General features: G+C 37.4%; 1 protein-coding gene across 1 annotated transcript; it reads right to left on the bottom strand.

Annotated features, from left to right (window-relative positions):
- Window positions 1-464: 464 nt before the first annotated feature.
- SPINK13 (serine peptidase inhibitor Kazal type 13) lies at window positions 465-8,788 on the bottom strand. The gene is made up of 5 exons (XM_019924838.1): window positions 8,719-8,788; window positions 7,587-7,615; window positions 6,609-6,725; window positions 5,827-5,954; window positions 465-513 (listed from the first exon to the last, which is right to left on the bottom strand). The coding sequence occupies exons 1-5, from the start codon at window positions 8,786-8,788 to the stop codon at window positions 465-467; spliced, it is 393 nt and encodes a 130-aa protein (XP_019780397.1).
- Window positions 8,789-13,854: the final 5,066 nt, after the last annotated feature.

Here is a 13,854-nt window from a genome sequence, read left to right as displayed (position 1 = left end):
TCTCTTCTACTGAAAGTGGGCTTCATTTATGAATATGGAGTAGAAATTCTCAAACAACTGTGTGCATGTGTGGAGGGGATATTTTCTCTTTTGTTCATGTCTTTAAGTGAGATTAGTGGGGCAGCGTCTGACCTTGCAGATAAGCCTGCAATCTGGAATAAACTGAATTCAGGGGAGTGTTCATAAGCACGTTTGATAACAGGCCTCAGCCCCAAGCAAACTGGAAGCTGACTTGAAACAATCAGTACCCAGAGATGAATATCTACCACCTTTTTCAGTATGGTGTTTATTTCTAATAAATGTGATACTCAGTTCTCCCTTAGTTTTCTTTTGTTTCCAATGTTGTTCCAAATTTGGGTGCAGCATGGAGTTGTGTTATTTATTATAGACCCTCAAATTCCAAAAGAAATAATTTTCAGAATTTAGTGAAAAGAATAAGCAAGTATATAGTACTCTGTTATCCATTAATCACATTTTCTGTATTTATCAAATTCAATATAAGGACCAAATTCCCTAAAGAAAAGAGAAGAAAAAAGAGATTAGTATCATAAGGAAAGGGGGCCTTGCTTCACATCCTATCTCTTCCAAATGAAGTCCTGAGAAAGGGAGCTGCTTCTACAATTCTCTTTACCTCCGTCTCTTTTCATGGCCACCACAGTTGGCACATTCCCCCCCATGTCTTGATTATTCAAAAATTGCTCTGTGAAGTTTTTCAGTAGAGAGTCTTTCATTCCCCAGCCCATTCCCATGTTAATACCTTTTCATTCAGTGTAGCAATGTCAAATTTTTCTACCAAGAAGTAAAAGATAACCACAGCAATAATGCTATGCATAATAATTCACATAATTCACACGCTACTCAAATTTTCACTAGGTTTACACTGCCCATAGACTACAGTCTGTTCCCCTTACTTTAGGATTTATGTTTCCCAGAAGACTAGCCTCTGCCTAACTTTCCACCCTTATTTATTACTGTCCTTTAAATACCTGACATTCCTTTCAACACAATTTTTATCTTCCTTATTTCCCTAAAGACATTGCAGTTTCTCAGTTCCATGTGTTTTCCCAAGCAATGAGCCCTGTGTAAATTGCCCATTCTATTTTCTTTTGCACTTTTTCTTTTTTTAAACCTCTCAACATAGTATTACCTTTTTATTTATTTATTTATCTGGTTGCTCCGGGTCTTCATTGCAGCAGGCGGGCTCCTTAATTGTAGCTCGTTGTCTCCGTAGTTGTGGCTTGTGGGCTCCTTAGTTGTGGCACACGGGCTCCTTAGTTGTGGCATGCGAACTCTTATTAGTTGCAACATGCATGTAAGATCTAGTTCCTTGACCAGGGATCTAACCTGCGCCCTGTGCATTGAGAGCACAGAGTCTTAACCACTGCGCCACCAGTCCCTGCACTTTTTCTTTAAGAATACTTTAACTGCCTCATGACAAAGGAGGCAAGAATATACAACAGCGAAAAGACATTCTCTTCAATAAGTGGTGCTGGGAAAACTGGACAGCTACATGTAAAAGAATGAAATTAGAACATTCTCTAACACCATATATAAAAATAAACTCAGAATGGATCAAAGACCTAATTATAAGGCCAGACACTATAAAACTCTTAGAGGAAAACATAGGCAGAACACTCTTTGACATACATGGCACCAATATCTTTTTTGATCCACCTCCTAGAGTAATGAAAATATAAACCAAAATAAACAAATGGGTCCTAGTTGAACTTAAAAGCTTCTGCACAGCAAAGGAAAGCTTAAACAAAATGAAAAGACAACCTAAGGACTGGGAGAAAATATTTGCAAACGATGAGACCAACAAGGATTAATTTCCAAAATATGCAAACAGCTCATCAGCTTAATATCAAAAAAAAAAAAGACAACCCAATCAGGAAATGGGCAGAAGACCTAAATAGACATTTCTCCAAAGAAGACATACAGATGGCCAACAGGCACATGAAAAGATGTTCCACATCACTAATTGTTAGAGAAATGCAAATCAAAACTACAATGAGGTTATACAATGAGGTATCACCTCACACCAGTTAGAATGGCCATCATTAAAAACTCTATAAATAATAAATGCTGGAGAGAGTGTGGAGCAAAGGGAACCCTTCTGCACCATTGGTGGGAATGTAAATTGGTGCAGCCACAATGGAGAACAGTATGGAGGTTCCTTAAAAAACTAAAAACAGAGTTACCATATGATCCTGCAATCCCACTTCTGGGCACATATCTGGCTAAAACTCTAATTTGAAAAGATACATGCACCCCAATGTTAATAGCAGTATTAGCCAAGACATGGAAGCAAACTAAATGTCCATCAACAGATGAATGGATAAAGAAGATATGGGGTGTGTGTGTGTGTGTGTGTGTGTGTGTGTGTGTGTAATGGAATATTACTCAGCTGTAAAAAAAGAATGAATTAATGCCATTTGCAACAATATGCATGGACCTAGAGATTATCATATTAAGTGAGGTAAGTCAGAAAAAGAAAAAGACAAATGTCATATGATACCATGTATATGTGGAACCTTAAAAAAGGATACAAATGAACTTATTTACAAAACAGAAATAGACTCATAGACATAGAAAACAAACATAGGGTTATCAAAGGCAATAGCAGGTTGGGGGGATAAATTAGGAGTTTGGGATTAACATATACATACTACTGTATATAAAATAGATAAACAACAAGGACCTACTGTATAGCACAGGGAACTATACTCAGTATCTTGTAATGACCTATAATGGAAAAGAATCTGAAAAATAATATATATATTGCCTGCACTCCATTTGGATGGGGAACTGCTACTAGATAACTGTTGCTTATTTCTTGAATGTGAAATCCTAGCTTACTATTAATGTTTGATTTTTTAAAAATAAATTGGAAACCTGTATTTTTAGGTAAAATCTGATTTTTGAAATACTGTCAACCATAAAAACTTACTGAAATACTCTTCTGGTTAAACAGAACCAATACTGTTTTCTGTTATCATGAATTTTCTTATGTAATACATTCTTTTTGCCACATAAGACCACAAACTTATGAAGAGTCTGGGATCTGTTTCATACAACTCTATTTTCTTTTTCTTTTAATTTTTTTTATTTTTATTTTTTTGTGGTACGCGGGCCGCTCACTGTTGTGGCCTCTCCCGTTGCGGGGCACAGGCTCTGGACACGCAGGCTCAGCGGCCATGGCTCACGGGCCCAGCCGCTCCGCGGCATGTGGAATCTTCCCGGACCGGGGCACGAACCCGTGTCCCCTGCATCGGCAGGCGGACTCTCAACCACTGCGCCACCAGGGAAGCCCGACAACTCTATTTTCTTGGTAGTTATTATGAGGGCCCTACACTGAGTAGGCTTGGGGGATTCCTTTAAGGATAATGACTGATTTTTTTTTTTTTTTCAATTCTGAGCAAGACGCACACTTCAGTTTTCTGTTTTTCAAGGGATTTACATTGTTCATAAATGGCGGATATCTCTCAGGATTGTGAGTCCAGTTTCTCAGAATTTTTCTTCAAAACACTAGCTAAGAGCAGAGACAGAAGAATTACTCTTCTGCCTCCATTACTCAAAAGAGCATAATGACTATTCTTGTTGCCCCGAGATCCAGAAATGGCATGAAGGCCACGTTTATACATGCAAGTCACAGTGAGAATTAAAACAAATATACAGGCAACTGTACCATCCCTGCCATTGGCATCAGTGTTCTCTGTGTTCCAGAAATAGATATGTTTGATAAGAACTATGTTCATAATGGCTCCAATGAGAGAACCATTTTTTTCTTTTTTAATCAGCAGAGGCTCCTTATTTATACTTTGATTGAGAAAAAACAGTGTTCATAGTATATCTGGCAGACTTACAAGATAGAAAAGAAGGAAAGGAAGAAAGAAAGAAAGGAGAGAAGGAGAGAGAATGAGAGTGAGAGGGTGAGAGAATGCCACAACAGATCAGAGGCATGCTGATAGAGCTTTTGAGACTTTCTCAAGTCTCCTGGATGAGGCTGAAAAAAATCTCAGAACCATCTTTGAGAAGCCGTTTGGTTGTAGCAGAGTGGAAAATCAAGTCCCCAATATAATTCTGCATCAACCTATGCTGATTTTCAGAAGCCCAGGCCATTGTGGGTGGGTCCTTCTTATGCTGCTCATTTTAATGTTGTGCATCCAAATACCAGACAGTGTGAAAAAGGCTTATGTGGAAGAGCTAAGAAGACACTTCCCAAAGTCTTTTGCCTAATTAGCCCTGCCTGAGAAAGTGACAACCACCACATTTGGAAGGAATGATTATGTAATTTAATCATTCTACATAGTCTGCTAATATTCATGAATTCTCATTCATCTTTCTTTGAAGTCGATGGGAGATACTTGGTTAATTCACGTTTTTCAGTTCCCATTCTTTTCCTTTATGGTTAATTCACATTTTTCAGTTCCCATTCTTTTCCTTTAAAGTCATCCTCTGAGTCTAGTACTTGCTCTGAAGATGAGCAAGTATTACCTTTATTGGACTAGTTTCTACACCTCGTTTCCTTCAGTGCTCAGAAATAATTGCAGTGGCATGCTAATGTGATGCCAGAAGTCCGTGAAGATTCTTCTCAAAGGAAGATACGCATTAAAGAGTTAGCTCAGCAGACTTGAGATGCTCAAATCAGCTCATAGGAAGTAATCTCTACACCCTTGGGATATTCTGGCTGATAAGAGTAACTTTGTAACCTAGGGCCATAGGTCATGCCAGATAATTCACCCTGAGGTGAATGCCTGTTTTTGTTCACCTGGTGCTGAGCCACTCTGTATCAGTTTAACTCCTAGGGGGAGGGGGCTGGAGACTAAGTAGTTGTCAATCATGTAGGTGCTGCATGTCCCCAGTAAAAACCCTGGACACCAAAGCTTTGGTGGGGCTTCCCAGGTTGTCAATACTTTATATAAGTTATGACACATGATAGCTGGGAGAATTTAAGCACTGCCTGTGTGACTCCCCTGGGAGAGGACAACTGGAAGCTTGTACCTGATCTCCTAGACTCCACCCTATGAGTTTTCTGCCTTTGCTGATTTTATTCTGTATCCTTTCATTGTAATAAACTGTTAGCATGCATATAACAGCTTTTCTGAGTTCTATCAGTCCTACTAGGGAATCATCAAACCTGACGGTACTCCTGGAGACTCCCAACAGAGAGGATCTCATAGGTCATGGAAGAGTTACTGACAAGACACGATAAGGCTGATTTGTAAAAACAATTTCAAATAGAGCTAAAATATATCACAAGGAATATTATTAACTTTTTAATCTAAATTTCCCATTGAATTTATTTGAAAGGCAAAAAAATTTGACAGTTTTTTTCCATGTAAGACCACATAATCACTTTGTTACTTACGTGTATATCTACACCTGTATTTATGTCTGTGTCTGTATGTCTGTATCAGTATCTATATTTACTTCTTCCAGGCAACAATATGGGTGCTACTCATAGGGATGTCACTGTGACTTGTTAAAGAAAATTTGATTTTTTTAAGATGGATTTCTATTTATTGCTTGAATATAATATATAGACTATCTACTAATATGATCTCTGTACAATTCTGCCAAAATACCATGTAAGCTTTTCTTTCTTTTTTTTTTAAATGAGTCAACTTTGAATGTTAACTAAATTTTTTAAAAAGACTTTTCTCTTTACTATGTATGTAGTCTGTCCTCAGTCTTTTGTGAACAATAGAAGCTATTAAAAAAAAAAATCCCATGCATCAGCAAATCCAGTTCCTTGCTAAAATTATTGGAAATTTCTGTGAAGAAATATAGAGAAAAAATAATGGTATTTTATTTTGAACTTACCACTGATCAACACAAAGGAGACACTCATTCTTGTAAGTGTGGCCATTTGTAGCACAAACATATGCTGTCACCTCAGGACAGTTTGCGTCATAAAGAGGATCCAGTGGGTAGTACATTTTACATGGGGGCTACAAACATCATAAAATATCGTATGAATAACAACTGATAAATTTTCCCTCATCTATTCCTGGCCTGTCACTTCTGCCCTACATAGAAATAATATCAAATGTTACTAGTCAATTGATCTTTTTGCAAGATTTCCTCTCCTCTGGGCTTTGGTCAGGCAAGTTTTTTTCTAACTACAGTATCCTCACTCATTCATCATTTGCTAGTCATAAGCAGTATAATAACTCAGCTTAAATCCCAAACGCAAAGTTTTCACTTAAACTTGGAGTCCCAATGCCAGTAACTCATTATAAGAAGTTTGTGAGTAGAGATAGTTATGTGTCTCTGAACTCCTAGAAGATAGGGGCTTAAGTGTAGTTTTTAAGAGTGAGGGTTCTGTATTGAGACTGGGATTAAATTCTGTATATACCATTGTTAAACTCTGTGGCCTTGGACAATTGACAGGTATTAATTCATTTAATGTTCAGAGATGCATCTTACTATTACAACGCTTGTGCTACATGGGAGTAAATCTAAGCCTGAAGAAGTTAAGATACATGCCCAAAGTCACATAGAAAACTTCCATTCTACTTAACCACTATGAAGTTTTAGGTCTCTCATGTCAGGAGAGTGATCAGATTAAAATCAGAATTCAGAACTTAGAAATTTAAATTTACCATAGGCCATTTAGAATAGTCATGGGGTTTGAAGATTTCTGCAAATAAAGTACAGACACAATAGGTTAAAAGAAACAGTTCTCCGTGGAGTTTGATTTCACTCACTGAAGTTACTGACTGAACAAAGAAATGTAATGCAATTACTTATTTGCACAAAGTATACAAAATAATTTGTGGCAACAAAATTTGTGGGTGGTATTCCTTTGTTAACTACTTCATCCATTTATTTATTCTCTCCTTTTCACAGTCCTGACTTCATTTATAAATTTGCTGTGTCATTGAGGAAAGAGTTAAAAACCATTTGGGGTTGTATGCTTAACTTGCAAACCGTGTTATTTTCATTAAGTCACTTGACTTTTGTTGGCTTTAGTTTCCTCGTCACGACAATTAGGATAAGTGTATGCATTTTAAAGATGGTTGTAAAAATTAAAAGTAATATAGTAGATAAAGGATTAGGCCAGTTCCTACCAAGATGCTGAACTAAAGAGGATACTAAGAATGATGACGAGAAAGCTTAGGAGTTCCTTGGCTCTGGAGAGACTGAGGGATATGGTGAACTGATTTGTGCGAGGAGTGCTGGTGTTGCTTAGGGATAGAGGATGACCAGCTGGCTATGGGAAAATAAAATAAGAAAAGACCTATTGAAGTTTTGCCCTATTTCTCACTGTTAGGTGATATTTAAAATATCCAAGAAAATTCTAGCTTTCCAAAAGTCAGAATTTACAAAGTTAGAAAAGTTGTACGATTTTAAAATCTTCACATAAAGGAAACAACAAGCCTCCCAACTTCTCCAGGAATAGACTATGCTGTTTACATATGTACTTTTTCAGAAAATAAAAAAGATGGAATGCTCCTCTCTAATTCTAAAAAGCCAGAATATTTTAATAACAAAAGCAGCTGGATATAGTTATGAGAAAAGAAAAATAAAAGCCTTCATCTAGTAAAAATAAAGTAATATATATACACTGCATACCATACATAAGAACAAACTTCAAATGGACCTGGATCTGAACATAAAAAACAAAACAATACAAAGATCAAAATATAACACAACTGAGTTGCTCTTTAATCTTAATATACGAAAGACTTTCTGATAATGACTCATTAATCTCTGGGCAGTAACAGAAAGGACTGATACATTTTATTACATCCAAATAAAAATAACTTTTTCATGACAAAATATAAACATAAACTAAAAAAGATATCTGATAAACTGGAAAAAATATTTGCAACACATATCATAGATAAAGGGCTAATATACCTGATACATAAAGAATACTTTAAAATTGAGGGGAAAAAAATCCCAATTGCTGAATGAGTTATATACATGGACCTACAATTCATACACACACACAAAACCCCGAAGATATGGAAATGACCCTTAAATTTGTGAAGGATATTCAAATGCAGTATGATAAGAAAAATGCTAATGAAAACTATGTTGAAATACCATCTATTACTGGTGAGAATGCAAGTTGGCACAACTTTTATGAAGTGAAATTTGTCAACGTTGAACAAAACTACTTTGTATTCACATTCAATCACAATTCAAGGAATCTACCCTGAAGATAAACTCCCAACGATAGAAAAATACATATGCATAAGATTATTTATTGCAGCATGGTTTTTAATTGCAAAATATTGGACACAAACTAATGCCCGTACACCTAAGACTGGTTGAATAAACTTTGGTACATCCATCCAAAAAAGTCTTATGCTGTTGTATAAAAGAATGAGGAAATCCCTGTGAACTGATATGTACTGCTTTTCAGAACATTCTGAATTGGGAAAAGCAGGATGCCAATAGGTACCTAAAATAAGACTGGTTACATAAAAGATGAGGGTGGGACTGCAGTGGAAGGAAAAGGGTATGGAGGCAGTGACATATCTTTGAACCTAAACTTTTGTTCATTTTGGTTTATTTTGTTTCATTTGTCATGTTCAAAATAATTTTAAATTGCTATCCAATAGCAATCCCTTTCCAATAGTGATACCCAATTGATACCCCATTTGTATTATCAAGCCCAAAGGCCTATGTTTCAGCAAAACTTTACCCATCCAGTCACAAATGACTCTTTTTCTCTCCTGCAAGTAAAAGACATATGCTTACCTGAAAAAACAATCTGTGCCAAAGTGGAGGATACCAGGAAAAATATGGTCATGCAGGGAAAGGCAGCCATTTGATCTCATCTAACGTCCTGCTTTGGTGAGGCCTGTGAAAATGCTCAAGATAGTTTATTCGTAATCTCTTGCATAACTGGCTTTCCAAACGTGAGAGAACCCACTACTCTGAATTGGTGCCGTTCCCATGAACTTGGCCATGGTGATTCCAAACTGGCCTGGTCTCTAGGGATTCAGACCTAAGAAGGCTCTTCTGCTCTAAAGAGGGAAAGAAAACCATTAAAATAACTTTTTTTTTCCCCTGCCAACAGCCATTGTACCGTCACTGTTTTGGCTTGGAAGAGGAATTAGCCTCAGGGCTCTCACCAGGGCTGACCCCGGCATGTTACGTATAAATAGGTTCATCCTACAATATATCATCTAAACTGAGACACTCATGTTAGTGAATATGGACACTAAGAATTCATAAGAATTCTGAGAAAATAGGTGTGAACTGAGGACTATGCTGCACAATCAGGGATGTGTCACTTTATAATACACATTGTTTGATTTCCTGGGATAGACCAGTTTCTCCCACATTCAAGTCCTCCATTTCCTAAGTAAGTTTCTTCTTCCAGGACAGTTACATGTGCTCAAATACAAAGAATAGATTGAAAATGGAATTGTTGGTCTGGGGTCATAAAAATTATGTATACCTTTCCTGATACACAAATCAGGATAATTGATTTTTATCATTTTTATGATTCATATATAGTACACATGATTTTGATGACACTGGTAAGTTCAAATTCTAGCTTCAACATTTCTTAGAAGTATGAGCCTCAGAAAAAGCATGAACATCACAGGATACTGAGAATATCAACTGATATTAATGTAAGTAGAGTTTAACTGTATTAAATTACCAGTTTCTTTAGCCAAACTCTTCTTTTGTAAGAATGGAACTATTTGGCCTAGAGAGAAGATACATTCCAAGTCATTTACTCAACTTCCCATGCCCTACTCTGCTCATTCTGTCTCTTCTCCAAATTGCAGCTGGTGGACACATAGAGAAATGAGAGAGAACCATATTAGCTGTGCAGAGGAAACAAAAGGAGGGTGCTGGAGGAAAACAAACATACTGGGAAACCTAGTGACAGAGAAGAAAGCCAAAGAGATACCATCACTGACTTAGAATAAGGAGGTGAAGAGATGTTTACCTGAATGAGCTTGCTGCAAAATGTGAGCCCACTGTAGTCACCCTGAGGTCACAGCTAGCCTTGAGCAAAGTTGCTGTTCCATGAGTCTGTGGCCCAGGGGCATGTTGAGCAGAGGAGGCAGGCTCCTTGCTCAGTTGGGTGACCAGTTGATTGGCAAGATATTGCGCTAATAGCTGTTTCCTAGTTTGACCCCTCTCTTAAACCACCTCCTCTGATGTTTCATGCTCCAGCAGGCAGGGACAGACCTGGAGGTTCTGTACTTGTGGTTTCTGATTGTGGATCATGAGAACAAGATGACATTTGCAAAGCAGGTTAATTACCTACCTTATTCCAGATAATCTGGTATACACTCACCAAATTCAAGGCTGATTCATTTTCCTGGTCTCTGCCTCCAGAGGTCATTTAGCCCATCCTGCTTCTCAGAAGGGTTATCTGTTTGATCTTTGTAGGACATGATTTCTGACATCAGCCAGGGAAACTCCAGCACCACGACTAATAATCTTTGCAATACCTAAGTCTTCTGAAGTCTCCATGTGTTTCCCTCCCCTCCACCTTAACGCAGGCAAGCCTGAAATTTTGCCATAATCTGGAAAATTTCTATCTCACACACTTTAAACTCTCCTAGAGTAGTTAGTACTCCTTTTGCTGCTTGTCTTCCCTTCTCAGTCTGAGTCCCATAGACTGACATTTATATTTAGCCCCTTGGCATGAGCATGCTCTCTTGACATCCTGTTCTTGGTTCTTCCCTCTTTCTTCCAAGCCGGGATAAATTCAGCATGCTATTTTCCTGCTCCAGACCTTGGCTGTGGAGCAAGGATGGAACAACTTCCATACAATGGGGTCTACAGTCCTGCTATCATCACTACTGACCTAGGCCCTCTAGACTCCTAAGGAGGTCTCTTATTATTTAATGTCAGGTTGCTACCTATGCCAGCCATCTCCATATAATTTCCATTTTTAATCCAATTTTTTCAACTGTCTGACCACACCTCTGCTACATTACTTTGAGTAGTAAACTTCACCTCTTCTTTATTGTGTAGGGAAACCTCAGGATGAACTAGCTTCACTTTTTTCCCCTTTGCCTTGTAATTCTGGAAATTTTATTATCTATCTTTCTACTTCTATCCTTCTCTCCATATCAACTTACCTAGGGATTTACACATTCATCCATTCCTTTCTTTTTGCCAGTACCTGGCTATGTGGTTTACATTTCTCATCATATTTATTCCTCACAATAATCCCATGAGGTTTATATCACTCTGAAACTTGTGTAAGGGGAAAAGAAAATGAGGCTGAGGGGAGTAAAGTCATTTGCTGAAGCTAACTAGCTACTAACAAAGCTACAAATGGACAGAGATGAGATTCAAACACAGGTACCTTTAACTCCAAAGCCCACGTTCCATTACTTTCTCTAAGTTTTCTTTCATCTTAGAGAATGAATGTTCCCTTTAATTTACTATCCATAGTCTTCTTAGACCAGTCTTGTGTGATACCCTATGCCTTTCTTGGCAGCGTCTTTGATTTTGCCCTCTATCTCCTTCTCTTCACAGTCAGTACTCCTAATCTCCCCACGATACTACCCCCTAGATAATGAGATTGCATGCTCTATGAAGGAGAAGACCCTATCTTTACCTAATTTTGACCTTGTAACTGCAATGCATTGCAGGGTGTTGTTTTTGTTTTTTTTAAAATCACTTGATTAGTATTCACTAATACGTACAGAAGGAAGGAACAAAGAAATCCATCCATTTTTTTTAAACTGTGTTCTTGGATATTCTTGAGAGCGTATCATCATGGATATATTTTAGATACACTGTCCAGTCCACTAAGACATAATTCTACTGGAATTTTTATTGGAGTCACATAAATTTGGTAAAAGTAACATCTTTATAATATAGTCTTTTTTACATTAGTATTTTTTATTACAAAAGGTCAAACATACACAAAAATGTAGAAAATAACATAATGAACTCATATATACCTATCATATAGATTCAGTAATTATCAAGATTGGCACATTCAATTTTTACCTATTCAATTTTTTAGAAATTTTTACCTTTTCAATTTTTACCTATTCAATTTTTTAGAAAAATCCTCAAGCATTATAAAGTGCTTCAGGCATAGTCATTTCATTCCTACAACTTCAGCCGGCACCTCTTATACACAGGAACATTTTCTTCAATAATCCTACTGAGATTCATACACTTAACATTAACAATAATTCTTTTGTATCATCTAAAATGATAAATGTTTATAATCAAATTGCCCTGTTGTCTCAAACATGCTGTTTTTTTAGAATTTGAGTAAGAATCCAAAGAAGGTCCACTCTTGACACTGGTGGTTATTTCTCTTACAACTCTTAATTCGGAGCAGCCTACTTGTCTTCCTCTTCTTTCTCTGTGTCCTTGACTTGTTTAAATTGGATCAGTTTTTTCATAGAACATACCACGTTCTGCATTTGCCTGTTAGCTTCCTTGTGGTATTATTTAACTGTTCCTCTGTATCAAATACATTTTGGAATTGTCAGTTTTCTATTTATAAATGCCTTCCTTGGACATAGATGAAGAAGCTAGGGGAATTTATTGGGATGAAGATAAGCTTTATTTTTCTCAGAAAGGCAGAACTGAATTTTTTAAAATTTTATTTGATTATAGTTGATTTACAATTTTGTGTTAGTTTCAAGTGTACAGCAAAGTCAGTTATACATATACATATATTCATTCTTTTTCAGATGCTTTTCTCACATAGGTTGTCACAGAATATTGAGTAGTGTTCACCATGTTATATAGTAGGTCCCTGTTGGGTATCCATCTTATATATAGTAGTGTGTATATGTTAATCCCAAGATCCTGATTTATCCCTCCCCCTACATTTCCCCTTTGGTAATGATGTTTGTTTTGAAGTCTGTGAGTCTGTTTCTGTTTTGTAAAGAAGTTCATTTGTATCTTTTTTTAAAATTAGATTCCACTTATGAGTGATATTATGTGATATTTGTCTTCGTCTCACTTACTTCACTTAATATGATAATCTTTAGGTCCATCCCTGTTGCTGCAAATGGCATTATTTCATTCTGTTTGCTGCAAATGGCATTATTTTGTTCTGTTTTATGGCTGAGTAATATTCCATTGTATATATGTACCACATCTTCTTTATCCATTCCTCCATCAATGGACATTTAGGTTGCTTCCATGTCTTGGCTGTTGTAAATTGTGCTGCAGTGAACATTGGGGTGCACGTATCTTTTCAAATAATGGTTTTCGCTAGATATGTGCCCAGGAGTGGGATTGCTGGATCATTTGGTAGTTCTAGTTTTAGTTTTTTAAGGAACCTCTATTTGTTCTCCATAGTGCTTGTACCAGTTTACATTCCCACCAACGGTTAGGAGGGTTCTCTCTTCTCCACACCCTCTCTAGCGTTTATTTTTTATTTATTTATTTATTTTTCCTGTGTTACGCGGGCCTCTCACTGCTGTGGCCTCTCCCGTTGCGGAGCACAGGCTCCGGATGCGCAGGCTCAGCGGCCATGGCTCACGGGCCCAGCCGCTCTGCAGCATGCGGGATCCTGCCGCACCGGGGCACGAACCCGCATCCCCTGCATCGGCAGGCAGACTCTCAACCACTGCGCCACCAGGGAAGCCCTCTAGCTTTATTTTTTGTAGACCTTTTCATGATGGACATTCTGAATGGTGTGAGGTGTTACCTCATTGTAGATTTGATTTGCGTTTCTCTGATAATTAGTGATGTTGAGCATCTTTTCATGTGCTTTTTGGCCATTTGTATGTCTTCCTTGGAGAAATGTCTGCTTAGATATGCCCATTTTTTTATTGTTTCTTTGTGGGGGTATTGACCTTCATTTGCAAATATTTTCTCCTATTCGGTGGGTTGTCTTTTCATTTTATTTATGGTTTCCTTTGCTCTGCAGAAGCTTTT

Source organism: Tursiops truncatus, chromosome 3 (genome assembly GCF_011762595.2).
Source record: "Tursiops truncatus isolate mTurTru1 chromosome 3, mTurTru1.mat.Y, whole genome shotgun sequence".
NCBI classification, from domain to species: Eukaryota; Metazoa; Chordata; class Mammalia; order Artiodactyla; family Delphinidae; genus Tursiops; species Tursiops truncatus.
Note: the sequence above shows the minus strand (reverse complement) of the source record. Positions and strands in the feature narration are given on the sequence as shown.